Raw genomic sequence first — 12,594 nt, 5'->3', positions numbered from 1 at the left:
TAATAAAATTTCATCAAGAATAGTTTTGGTTAGGACAACCCCAACACGTTTCATAACTCATCATAGTACCATCTTACAATTTAGTGTGTTTGTTTTCTTAACCTTCATCTTCCTTGTTTTGTAGTTAATTTCTTTTATATTATACTTGTAGTTAATCAAAGAACAAGATTTGATTTGAGTCACTGATTGTTTAATCTTTTATATTATTTTACAATTTGATACGCTTAGCAAGGAAACAAAAGATTGTACAAAAGGAAATTCACTTGCCAATGAGTGACAATAATTCACAACCTTCGAACCATTTAAGGTTAGCGAGAACTTGTCAATTTCAGCAAAATAAATGGTTACCTACTTTATACCGAACATGCTCGGAGACTAGTTCGGGGAATCAGTTACCAACACGTTTTTACAAACTCTGCATATATCTCTCCCTTACACGTTGCTTCAGCATTCAACACTTGAATTTACTGGTTCTAATTAAATGGAGTATACGTAGGCACCAGAGCAATATTTGTCTTGACTCTTGAGAAGTTGCAACGAAGGTTCACACACTGACATGTGTGGCCCAGTGACATCCTATTGTTTGCATCCACGTACTTTTCTCGGCTTGTCCATTAGTGACGCATAAGTCATCTCTGTCATTTTCACAGTAACGCTTACAGCATCTATGGTGAGAGTTGCTTATGAAATTCTTACACTTAAAAAAATCATTTTTATGCAGTTTCACTAATGTGGCAGTTCTTAACTGTTGCTTAGTTTTTTTAAGACAATTGTAACACTCATTTTAAGTCCTTAAGGATTGCGTTATTTAGAGAGAAAATTAACTTGTTCAAATTCTTAATTACCCTGTGGAATTATAGGGTCCACCAAGATTGAGTTGAACAACTCTATTATTTTTTTAACTATTGGATATGCTATTAAGATCCATTTTGCACATCAACTAGAGAGTTTTTTTATTATTTTCTTATATAAATTTAAATTGTGCTACAAGTGAAGAGTTGGAAACAAAAGATGGCAGGTTTGGGAATATGGATGGGTTTCGTTAGCCTGTGTCTTCTGTCTGTATCAGTATCAGGTCTGCTCCAACGCCTAGAGCACCCTGTCAAAGCTGATGGCTCACTTAGCCTTATGGTCATTGGAGACTGGGGAAGGAAAGGAACATACAACCAATCTCAAGTTGCCACTCAGGTCTTCATCCTCTATTTAGTGGGAACTTGTGTTCCAGTATTAGTCTAGTAGTCTACTTAACTAAGCACAAGTTTACAATAATTTTTTAATTACGATACAGAACTTAGCATTAGCATCATTTTTAATCCTTTTATGCTCGTTTGAGGCTTCTTTTTTTTTTTTTGCTTAGGATGCTTGTGTCTAATTAGTTAAACAAATGTTCATTGCTAATGCAAAAGCTGGAGCTCTTTAGACACTCATCTCTTTGTGTATGTCAGATGGGAAGGGTTGCTGCAAAGTTAAATATCGACTTTGTGATATCCACTGGAGACAATTTCTACGATGATGGATTGACTGGTATAGATGACCCTGCATTTGAAATTTCCTTCTCAAAAATCTACACTGCCAAGAGCCTCCAAAAGCAATGGTATAGTGGTGAGTCCAGACACACCAACCATGGATGTAACAAGCTTACATGTGAGAAAAAGTATTCCTCTAATCTTTCATTCTTCTCTCCATTAAATGTTGGTTGCAGTGTTGGGCAACCATGACTACAGGGGTGATGTTGAAGCTCAATTGAATCCAATCCTTCAGAAAATTGATCCTAGATGGATCTGCCAAAGATCATTTATTGTTGATACTGGTAAGGTGACTTCTCGGAATCTCAATAGAGGTTTTATCCTGAATAGTAAGTTAAGTAGCCTTCTAATCTTAAAACTCCCCAGAAATTGCTGAGTTCTTCTTCATTGATTCAACACCTTTTGTGGACAAGTATTTTCTTAAGCCAAAGGACCACAAGTATGACTGGAGAGGAGTGCTTCCAAGGGAAAAATATTTATCAAAGCTCTTGAAGGTAAATCACTCGATCATTATTATACCATCACAACAAATTAACATAAAAAAAAACAATTTAATACGATTTGACAACCTTGTCTTCTTTTTTTCGGTTTGGAACATAGGATCTGGAAATAGCATTGAAGGATTCTACTGCCAAGTGGAAGATTGTTGTGGGGCATCATCCTGTAAGAAGCATAGGACATCACGGTGACACCAAAGAGCTCATAAGACAGCTCCTGCCAATTCTTGAGGTCATTCATTTAGGCCAATATATATTTTATTGTATACTATATAAGAAAATCCTAGTGATAAAATTAAACTTGCAGGAAAATAATGTGGATATGTACATTAATGGGCATGACCATTGCTTGGAACACATAAGTAGCAGAAGCAGGTGGGTATTAACTTAATTGGGCTTGTTTGTTAACCAAATCACCTTTCTTTAAGTGATGAGTGTTGTTGCAGCCAAATCCAATTCTTAACCAGTGGTGGAGGTTCAAAGGCATGGAAAGGAGACATGGATAAAGATAAGAAAGATGGGATCAAGTTTTACTATGATGGACAAGGATTTATGTCCGTGGAGCTGGAAGAAACCAATGCCAAAGTTGTTTATTTCGATATTTATGGGAAAGTTTTGCATGTTGTGAATCTGCCCAAGGGGTTAGGTACTTCTGTCTCTGCCATATAGAAGATGTTTTCGTGTTTCAGTGGTTGCAAAAGGAAACGATAGTTATGTTTTTGCATCCATTAATTATTCCACAAAACAAAACCAACGCTCTGTCTTTAACTCCTTTGTTTTATTCCATATTAATGAAGTGCGGAGATGGCTGCTATTGTATTATATATGTCTCCAATTAATTTTTAATGTGAGGACTGAATCACTTTCTTAACGCCTAAATCCTCATCTTAATGGTCCTTGAAATTATATTAGTCTTCAAAATTAATAAAACGAGGGTGCATTTCATGCACATTAAGCACAACACAACCAGGACATCGCACGATATAGCTTGAGTTACAGGGGAATTTTTTATTTTATGTATTATTATTTGGCAGATGCTACAGAAACAAGAGAGAACCGGAGATGTGTGTCTTTTTGAGTGCTTTGTTCTAAGGACAAAATATTGATACCAATTTAAATGATCTTTAGCCTAACAAGCTTATTGATCATATTGAACTAGGAACACATACTTTGTCAAATGAAAAAATTCACAAAATTCCTTTAGTATTCTCAACATCTCAAAGATAACACACATTTGTCAACACTTGATAGAGGTAAACATGATTTATCAAACAAACTCTCATCATTCAAATATCATAATTGCCATGAGTTCTCAAAATGAAGATATTCTTTTTTTTTGTGAAAAATAAATTACTGTATATAACGGAAAAAGTTGTGTCTGGGTGACTTGTTGGTCATGGGTTCGAATCCGGAAACAGCCTCTTTGCATATGCAAGGGTAAGGCTGCGTACAACATCCCTCCCCCATACCTTCGCATAGCGAAGAGCCTCTGGGCAATGGGGTACGATAGCTTGCATTATACTAAAGTTGAACTAGACACCGCTCGAAATGATAGGGCCTACCAAAAAGCAAAACTTCGGGGAAGATTTACAAATCTCACTAACTAGTTACTCTGCTACTTATGAATCTTGGGGAAAAGAAAAGAATTAATAGGATGAGTCAAATATACTCATTAAGTACATAATATACAAAGTGAACAAGAAGAAATAAGTGTTAATTTGTTGGTAAGTGTATCAATTCGTTTTAAGCCGAAAATTCGAATGTCGAATCTACAGGGACTTTAGTTGTACTTAAAGTGATGCAAACTCAATTATTGAGCAATGAGAAGAAGTAGAAGAGACAAGAAATTGTAAATGTGAAAATTGGGATTTAAGGAAAAGAAAGAGATAACAAGAAAAATAAACAATAATTTGAATGCAGAATGATGAATTCAATATGATAATGTTGGGACCTAACATGCCAAAACTACTTATAATGCAATATTAATGATTTTCTCTATCTAATGAAATATTTGTTTTCACCCACATCTACAAAAACACTCTATCTTTGGTTTCTCGCACGAAGAGCCTAATTTATTTACTATTTTCTCCCAAATTTCTTTGTAAAGATAAAAATAATAAACCGCATTAAGATTAGATATGCATAAATTGGGCAAAACAAATATTAATCTATTTTTAGCAATAAATTTATTTAGATACTCTTTCCCAATCCTTTAGAAAATAATCATTTTTCAATGCATTACCCTCTAAACATTATATGAATGATCAGGTCACAATAAAAAGAGAAGTACACAGAAGAATAATAGAAACATAATTGCATTAAATAGATAATAGATAGAGTTACATTACAAGAGTTAGTCTGTCAGGCTCCCAATTAAGGGGGTTTAACCTCTCATAGTTATGAGAGACTTTACATTTCAGGGACTAATGTAGATGGAAGAAGGGGCTAGATGACTAGAAGAGAGAAAGAGAGTAATGGTTAAGAAAGGGGGTTTCCCCTATGAAATAGGCTCAAGCTTTGGATTTCTTCACTAGAGAACTTTGAGACTCGGTGTGTATTTTCCTTAAGCTTCCTACTCTTTTTATAGGTCTAAGGTAGCTTATTTTTTTCACGCTAACTGTGCACTAAGCATGCACTCCTGGGCTTAGCAAGAATAGTGGTTTAATCACGCGCTTAACACGGTGTTCACGTTAAGCACGACCTTGGACTTTCTCGTGAGTCTTCTTCGTGCTAAGTGAGTGTTGATCGCTAAGCGAGCACGTGTGCTGGGCCTGTCTTGTGTGTTGGGCAGTTATCAACAAGTGTAACACAAGTTTATATATAGGAGTTTAAGATGACAATTAATAAAAAATTAAACATGGCATATCCACAGGCAAAATTGATATTTAATTTATTAGGAACTCGTTAAGGATATAAAAAGAATCATAATCAATAATAGAATTTTCTATGAATTTCATAATGCATACTCATAGTCACTTGCACATGCAAAATTACATCAAAGCAAAATAAGAAAAGAGAATCGGATCCCATTAGGTTGAGTGTCATACATATAATGCATTAGGAGTCTTGCCTAACACATATCATTACACTATATGCACATAAACCGCATTATTCCTTAGTTGTAATGATAACTGAGAAATATAAGTTAATTTGATAGTCAATTTTGACTAAGAATGATTTCAATTTCTTTACTTTATTATTGTTTCTTAATGAAATAATGAATAAATTAACATCTTTGCTATTTTTTATTAACAGGATTCAAAAGAACAAGATTTCAAGTGTTTTAAGGAAAAATTGATGCAAAAATTGGAAGAAAAGACTTTAAAGAAAAAGTTGGAAGAATCGGAGGCTTAGCGTGCTATAGGCTAAGCGCGCACTGCAGGCTTAGCGTGCATAAGGCCCACGAAGAAGCCCAAAGGTGCGCTTAGCGTGAAAATCCGCATTATGCGCGAGGTCAGCATGAAAAGTAAGCTACCTTAGGATCATAAAAGGAGGAGGAAGCAGAAGAAAAAAAAGAACAACCCACACACTGGGTATATCCCTTAGGAGAAACCCTCTCTCTTTAGTCATTCTCCATTTTCTTGTTATTAGTCATCCATCATTTTCTTTCATCCACCTCAACCCCCTAAAGTATAAAAGTCTCTCATGACAATGAGAGACTAAACCTTCCTTAGTTAAGGCTTGGTAGACCTAAAAAACCAACAGATGTATTGTAATGCTTCATATCTATCAATGCAATTAGGTCTTTTTTTTTTCTATTATCCTTTCTTATTTTAATTTCATGTATCATTCATTCTTGCATCATCTTTAGGGGTTAATCGCTCGGGAGACGGTAATCCTTAATAGAAATACAAGGAAGGTCTTACATGCATATGTTTTAGGAGTTATTCATTGGGAAGTGGTAATGTCTAAAAGAATTGGGAAAAGACATCTCAACATTGCATTTCTAGGGATAGAGTGACTTTGTTGTGCTCTGAATGCATCTTTATACTTAATGTTGTTTATGATTCTATCTTTGCAAAGGCAGTTGGAAAAGAATACATAAATTAAGCTCTTCATCTTGAGGGATCCGGGTTGAGCATATTAATATATGTGGGTAGGAAAAACTCACCAAATTGATAGAGAAAAATCTAAAATAATCTTAGGCAAATAAGGTAGGCTAGGTCGTAACATTATCACATTCTGAAGTTATCTTTCTTTATCTTCATCTTATCTTTTACTTTTCTTATCTTATCTTTCTTTATCTTCTATTTTTATCTTTATCATCTTTTAATTTAAATATTTTATCTTTTCTATCTTCTATTTTTATCTTTAAATCTTTTATCTTTTCTTTTAAATATTTATTTTATCTCCTATCTTTCTTTATCTATTATTTTATTTCTTTATCTCTTGCTTGTAAATTAGGTTTGGAATCTAAGTACAAATAAAGTTCATGTGGATTTGACACTCGAACTTTCAAGTACTTTACTACTTGTGATAAAATGGTACACTTGCTCATCGGTTAACATGTAACAAATGATATTTACAGGATTATGGATAATTGGCCCACAAGTTACATTCTTTGTTCATTATAGTGAATGACAATTATAAAAACTAAGGATACTCAACCATAGGTTAATATTATCAAGGAATTTAACATACACCTGAATATGAGTGTAAATGAGTCAAATTATTCATGAATTATTTAACTTGGTTCATTAATTACTCGTTCAAGTTGATTTGTTTAATTAAATAAACAAACCTAAGCTTAAAATTAGATTTAATTATTTAAATGAGTTGAGCTCCAGCTTTAAAAGTTTAACATTAAAAGTTCATAAATAGCTCATTTATATATAGATTGGTAGTGTTTTGGATCTCTTATGTGTAGACTTAATTCTAGTGATCATGTGTACCTTTATACTAAACTTTGTGTTAAATTTAGTATTTTAATAAATTCAATTTTGCCTTAAAAAATGTTAAATTAATTTTGGAGTTATTTTTCTTGTAATAATTAATAAATTATTATTTTATTTACTAAATTATGAAAATTTAGTAGTCTAAATTTTTTTTAATTCCACATATTGCATGTTTAACACATTTTTCTATTAGTAGATAATTATCTATCATTAAATATTGTATTGATAAAGTTAAAAAAATAATTTCATAAAAGTAATAATAATTTGAGAATAATTAAGTTATAAATGAGTTAAATAAAACAAACTCAAGATTAATATTTTTTTAACAAGTGAAGCCTAAGCTTTCATTTGGACTCGATTAAATAAATGAGTTAAACTTGAATAATAAATTATTTTTTCAAGTTAAGCCTAAGCTTCAAGAGCTCCACTCGTTAACACTCCTAAACTTGATAGCATATTTTAAATAACCTGTTGGTCTCTATAAATTAGGGTATTTTTTATTTTAATCTTTTAAAGATTTTGTTTTGTTTTAGTCCTTGGAAATTTTATTTTAGATCATATTGTTTAGTAATAATGTTAACTTATAATATAACAACAACATTAGCAATTCATTGGCCTGCCGGATCATCAAGAAGTTTTAATAGGGTAATCACTTGTATTTTTTTATAAACTATATTTTTAAATTTCTCATAAACTAGTTTCACATGTTTTAAACAAATTAGCATTTAAGAAGAAAATTTACAAAATAAAATTACAAAGGATTATCCTATTAAAAGTTAAAACATGACATGCTAATTAGTTGCTACCAACATTGCTATTATGTCATAAGTTACTATTGTTACTTGGCATTATGGACTTAAACAAAAAAATGAATAAAAAAAATATCCTATTTTATAAAGTCTGGAGATTATTTAATATATATATATATATATATATATATATATATATTATAACTTTTAATAATAAGTAATATGTTATTAAGTGATTGACACAAATGATTAATGTGTTAAAGTTAAAGTTAAATCGTTTGAGTGTTACACAAGTTCGATCTTTAATAAAAATAATTATTGGTCAAATTTTACTTATTTCTTAATCAAATTTTGGATTAATCAGAATTTCTTTTTTCTTCCAAAGGATTCAGGAAAAAAATAATTTGTCGTTTCTATTTATTGAAAATTTTAGCTGTTTTCATTCTAAAATTTACCTAAATTTATTTACCTCACAATTCTTTTGGTTTCTAAAAAAAAAAAATATGTTCATACAGAAACATTCAATTAAATCATAATCTAAAAAAAAAAATCAATTAGATTAGAAGGATTCAGGGGGAAGTGAATTTACATGAAAATAAAAATAGCAAGAGGTGGAAGCTGTTTTGGGCCCAAGTGATAGTCGAAATGGCAATGAATGATATGTGCACCACAAAATTGTAGCATCAGTGACCAATTTTTCACCTCAAATTGGGACCCATCAATCAGTTCCAAGACTAAAATTTGGACAAGTATCTCCTTCTCCTTTCCATGTTCAAGGTCAATTACAGGAACACGTTTCACGATGATTCGCCAACTCTCTAATCCAAACGTCTCTCTTTAAGACCAAAATAATTAAATATCTTCTCTCTCCCCGACCCCGTAGTATTAATTCTTTATGATGATTTTCTTTTTTTACATAATATCGTGAATGTTACTCCTTACATATGTTTCCTAACACAATAATTTATATATTCTTTAAAGAAAAACATAATTTATATATAAATAGTTTTTCTGTAAGTCAATAGTTAAAGAATTAATAAGTTAAATTTTGATTAAAAATTACAAGAAATATATATTATTAAAAATATTTATTTATAAAAGCATAAGAATAGTTTGGAGGCCCGTATAGCACAGGAGACGCCCTATAAATATTTGACAGAAGGGGAAATCAAATTCTCCCTCCGGAATTGAACAGAAATAGAATCATCTCTCTGTCTAGGGTTTCATTCTTTTTCAGCTTTATTTGTTCTGTAGATCCATCTAGCTTCGGTGCTGCAAATGGACGTCGCAGTCACTGCCGTTCGGTCACCGCTGATCGTCCTGGGAAGTCCGGTCAACGGGTCCGCCTCAGCTCGGTTGGGTTCCACTTTTGGGTTTTCCAGAAAGGTAAGCTTTCTGTGATTGATTGATTGAATACTTGTTGTGTTTGTTATAACTAAAGCAATATAAGTGGAACGCGTGAAGAAGATATTTGATTGTTTAGCAGCTATGCTTGAATTCAGTATTTATCCCGAAGCAAGTTCGTAGAAGAGGGTTTGTTGTTAGAGCTGCATCCTCATCTCCGGAGTGGGATGATGCCAAGATCGCTCCTCTTCAGCTGGAGTCCCCAATTGGGCAGTTTCTTTCTCAGATTTTGAAAGATCACCCGCATCTTGTGCCTGCTGCCGTCGACCAGCAACTCCACCAGCTCCAAACTGACCGCGATGCTCATCTACAAAACCAACAACAGCCTTCTTCACCCACTGATTTAGTTTTGTACAGGTACTCTACCTTTCTTTCATTCTCATTTCCTCTCTCCTTATTTTCCATCCATATCCCATTAGGTTTCTACAAATCATTCTTATATACTCTATGCTTTAGATTTTAGTATTATAAAATTTGTCTTATGCCATGTATTCAATGTTTGTTCCATTTTTATGGTTTAACTGGATCCGAAGGGTGAAATTAAAGTCACTTTATTTTTCTATATCTCTTCAAGGTTTTGTTCGGTTTATTGTAGAGTATAAAATATTAGTGTGTAGGTCCGCTTGCATTCTCTAAGGAAGACAATCAGGAGAATTGGAACATATAATTCTTATTCCAGTTTATCTCTTCTTCTATTTATTAGTCTGCTGTTGACCATTGCGCTGGCGTCCAAACTTTTTCAGGAGAATTGCTGAGGTTAAGGCTAATGAAAGGAGGAAAGCTCTGGAAGAGATCTTGTATGCATTGGTGGTGCAGAAGTTCATGGATGCTAATATTTCTTTGATACCCTCTGTAACCCCAGATCTGTCTGGTAAGGTTGATTTGTGGCCAAATGAAGATGGTAAACTTGAGCAGCTTCACTCAGATGAAGCATATGAGATGATTCAAAACCACTTGAGTCTCATTCTCGGTAACAAAGCTGGAGATTTAACATCAGTAGCTGAAATCAGCAAATTCAGGGTAGGGCAGGTCTATGCAGCATCAGTGATGTATGGTTATTTTCTTAAGCGAGTTGACCAAAGGTTCCAGTTGGAGAAGACAATGAAAGTTCTTCCAAATGCAACAGAAGAAGAGAATGGTGTTCATCGAAATACGATGGACAATGCAAGACCCAGTATTGAACAGGACACTTCTCAAGTGATGTCTCATCCTGAAGTATCTGCCTGGCCTGGTGGTGATGTCAGTCCCGGTGGATTTGGCTATGGTATAAAGGCAACCAGGTTGCGTAACTATGTGATGTCCTTTGATGGCGATACACTACAAAGATATGCAGCAATTAGATCCAAAGAGGCTGTCAGCATCATCGAGAAGCACACAGAGGCATTGTTTGGAAGACCTGAAATTGTTGTAACACCTGAGGGGGCAGTCTCTAAGGATGAAAACATCAAAATTAGCTTTGGTGGTTTAAAGAAGCTTGTTTTAGAGGCTGTGACTTTTGGTTCTTTTCTCTGGGATGTTGAGAGCTACGTGGACTCAAGGTACCATTTTGTGTTTAACTGAGTAAAGCTTTGTATGTCTATCTTCTTTAGAGACCACAGGTGGGAGCCTTGTGCATTCAGTTGTCCTTTTGATTTCTGTTTGCTCCCATACATCACAAGATACAGTTCATACTTCATAGTGTGTTGGTACTGACTGATGAGTTTAAAGTCCAAATATTGTTTCACTAATTCCTATGTATATACTATAGTAATAGTGGCTCTGGATTTCATCAATAAAGGGAAGCTTATTTTCTAGTTAGATATTTGCTAATTTGTCCGTTTTGTTCCCTGCAACAAATTCAGTACCCATAAAGCATCAGCTTTTGTGATTGTCCTATCGTATAATGGTTAGTTGTTACTTCTTTCCTCCTTCGCGTCTTGGTTAGATGGCTGAATTTTTTCGATTTAGGTTTGCACACTATTGTGTGTATATAATTTATATGAGATAATGTGTTTGCTTGGTTGAGTAGGTGGTTGGAAGGAACAGAAAGTCATGGTGAAAATGACTTCGAACTGAAGTTATTGGTCAGAGTAGGAGTAAAATTTATTTACCATCTTCTCATAGTTTTGTAGCATCAAGCAAAGTATTAAAGTGATCTTTAGCAAATATTCTCCCCGTATGGCTTGACGATGTTTGCATTATGGATGGAAGATTAATAGCCTTCTCTTGTGTCATAGGCCAACCCTCAAACCGGTAACAACTAATAAGAAAGGGAGATCCCACGCGTAGGGGATTCCGTGAAAGTTATCGTTTTATACATTTTTTTCCAAATAAAAGTGGGTAGTTTTATTTTCCGGGAAAATGAGTTTTTAATAAAAAAAATGTTTTTATTTTTCAATGTAATTTTATTTAATACTATCACTCTTACAATCATGGTTGTTAAACTCTCGATTTAAATTATAAAATCGTAAGGGTTGATGAGTTAAATCGGAAGTAGAATCGAAACCGAAGTAGACTCATCCGATTTTGCGTAGACTCGGACGAATTTGGATAGACTCGCGAGTCTACTCCGAGTTCACGAGTTTATAAAAATCTGAAACGGCGTCGTACAACAATCTCCGAAAATGACTCTTGCGACTCTCGCTACTCACTCACTATGCCTTGTTCAAGCTACTAACCCTTGAAAATGACTCTCGCTAAGCTACTCATGTCGTGGTGGTTGTCGTCATCACTGTCGCACTGGACTGCTGAGCTAATCACGTCGTGGTGGTCCTCGTCATTGTTTGAAACTTGAAAGCCCTCACTCGTCCAAAGCCCTCATTTCATGACCTAACTCCAAGCGTTGCTCCATGACGCTAAGGTGTTTTCTTAAAGCTTCTTTGTTAATTCATCTCTGTTAATTGAAAGTTTGAAACAATGCTTATTAAGGGAATATCTGTTAATTGAAATTCTGGCAAGGCTATTGTTAGTTTCATTGTAGTGTTGAGTTTTGGGTTTTGTTGTTAAATTAAGGAAGTATCTATTAATTGAAATCTCTATTAATTGAAAGTTTGAAACGATGCTTAATGTTGAATTCTGGCAAAGCTAAGATGGTCTCCCGAACATGGACAAATTATCTATTAATTAAAATTCTGGCGGGTGGGTAATGGGTTTTGTTGCTGCCTTTTGGGTAGTGGATTCTGTTGCTGCCTTTTGAGTAAACTCGATTCGATTCTACGAGTCGAGTTTAAGGAGTCTCCACGATTCTACGTAGAATCACAAGTTTAACAACCATGCTTACAACATTGAAACAAATAAATATTTACTAATCTTATTAATATTGAACTTGGTAAAAAAAAAGGGGGGGGTTTAATAACTGAAAAATAATTTAACTTTTTTAACCTGCACTCAGAGTTTCTTGTTTTAATTACTTATATACAATGGTTTTATTTTAAAAGCTTATTTGCATAGTTTTTCAATTTTACGAATTTTATCATCTATTTTTTTTTCACTTTTATCATTTATGTTTTCAATTTTTGGGTATTTTGCTACCTAAGTCTTTTTT

The 12,594-nt window shown here is 33.6% G+C and overlaps 2 protein-coding genes across 5 annotated transcripts; both read left to right on the top strand.

Moving 5' to 3' along the window:
* Positions 1–726: 726 nt before the first annotated feature.
* LOC100817359 (purple acid phosphatase 3-like) lies at positions 727–2,845 on the top strand. Of its 3 annotated transcripts, none has more exons than XM_006579402.3 (7): positions 737–1,188; positions 1,446–1,602; positions 1,703–1,810; positions 1,893–2,020; positions 2,127–2,255; positions 2,331–2,398; positions 2,452–2,845. In XM_006579402.3, exons 1-7 carry the CDS (start codon positions 1,012–1,014, stop codon positions 2,690–2,692), a joined length of 1,008 nt encoding a protein of 335 aa, XP_006579465.1. In that variant the 5' UTR covers positions 737–1,011; the 3' UTR covers positions 2,693–2,845. The 3 variants fall into 3 exon arrangements, with proteins under 3 accessions (XP_040871175.1, XP_006579465.1, NP_001241371.1); NM_001254442.2 differs by having other exon boundaries at positions 996–1,188; positions 2,470–2,845; XM_041015241.1 differs by having other exon boundaries at positions 727–1,188; positions 2,127–2,398; positions 2,470–2,845.
* A 5,929-nt stretch (positions 2,846–8,774) lies between these two features.
* LOC100817892 (UV-B-induced protein At3g17800, chloroplastic) lies at positions 8,775–10,868 on the top strand. Of its 2 annotated transcripts, none has more exons than XM_003525132.5 (3): positions 8,775–9,053; positions 9,154–9,428; positions 9,815–10,868. In XM_003525132.5, exons 1-3 carry the CDS (start codon positions 8,946–8,948, stop codon positions 10,629–10,631), a joined length of 1,200 nt encoding a protein of 399 aa, XP_003525180.1. In that variant the 5' UTR covers positions 8,775–8,945; the 3' UTR covers positions 10,632–10,868. The 2 variants fall into 2 exon arrangements, with proteins under 2 accessions (XP_003525180.1, XP_006580389.1); XM_006580326.4 differs by having other exon boundaries at positions 8,792–9,053; positions 9,151–9,428.
* Positions 10,869–12,594: the final 1,726 nt, after the last annotated feature.

This window comes from Glycine max, chromosome 5, assembly GCF_000004515.6.
Source record: "Glycine max cultivar Williams 82 chromosome 5, Glycine_max_v4.0, whole genome shotgun sequence".
NCBI classification, from domain to species: domain Eukaryota; kingdom Viridiplantae; phylum Streptophyta; class Magnoliopsida; order Fabales; family Fabaceae; genus Glycine; species Glycine max.
This window is presented reverse-complemented; position numbering and strand designations above follow the sequence as displayed.

Bases quoted from the DNA above. Each gene is read 5' to 3' on its own strand.
- LOC100817359 (XM_041015241.1), top strand. From the start codon at position 1,012: ATGGCAGGTTTGGGAATATGGATGGGTTTCGTTAGCCTGTGTCTTCTG. The intron at 1,189-1,445 runs GTCTTCATCCTC...TGTGTATGTCAG, and splicing joins AATCTCAAGTTGCCACTCAG to ATGGGAAGGGTTGCTGCAAA. The intron at 2,399-2,469 runs GTGGGTATTAAC...GTGTTGTTGCAG, and splicing joins CACATAAGTAGCAGAAGCAG to CCAAATCCAATTCTTAACCA.
- LOC100817892 (XM_006580326.4), top strand. From the start codon at position 8,946: ATGGACGTCGCAGTCACTGCCGTTCGGTCACCGCTGATCGTCCTGGGA. The intron at 9,054-9,150 runs GTAAGCTTTCTG...TTGATTGTTTAG, and splicing joins CTTTTGGGTTTTCCAGAAAG to CAGCTATGCTTGAATTCAGT. The intron at 9,429-9,814 runs GTACTCTACCTT...AAACTTTTTCAG, and splicing joins ACTGATTTAGTTTTGTACAG to GAGAATTGCTGAGGTTAAGG.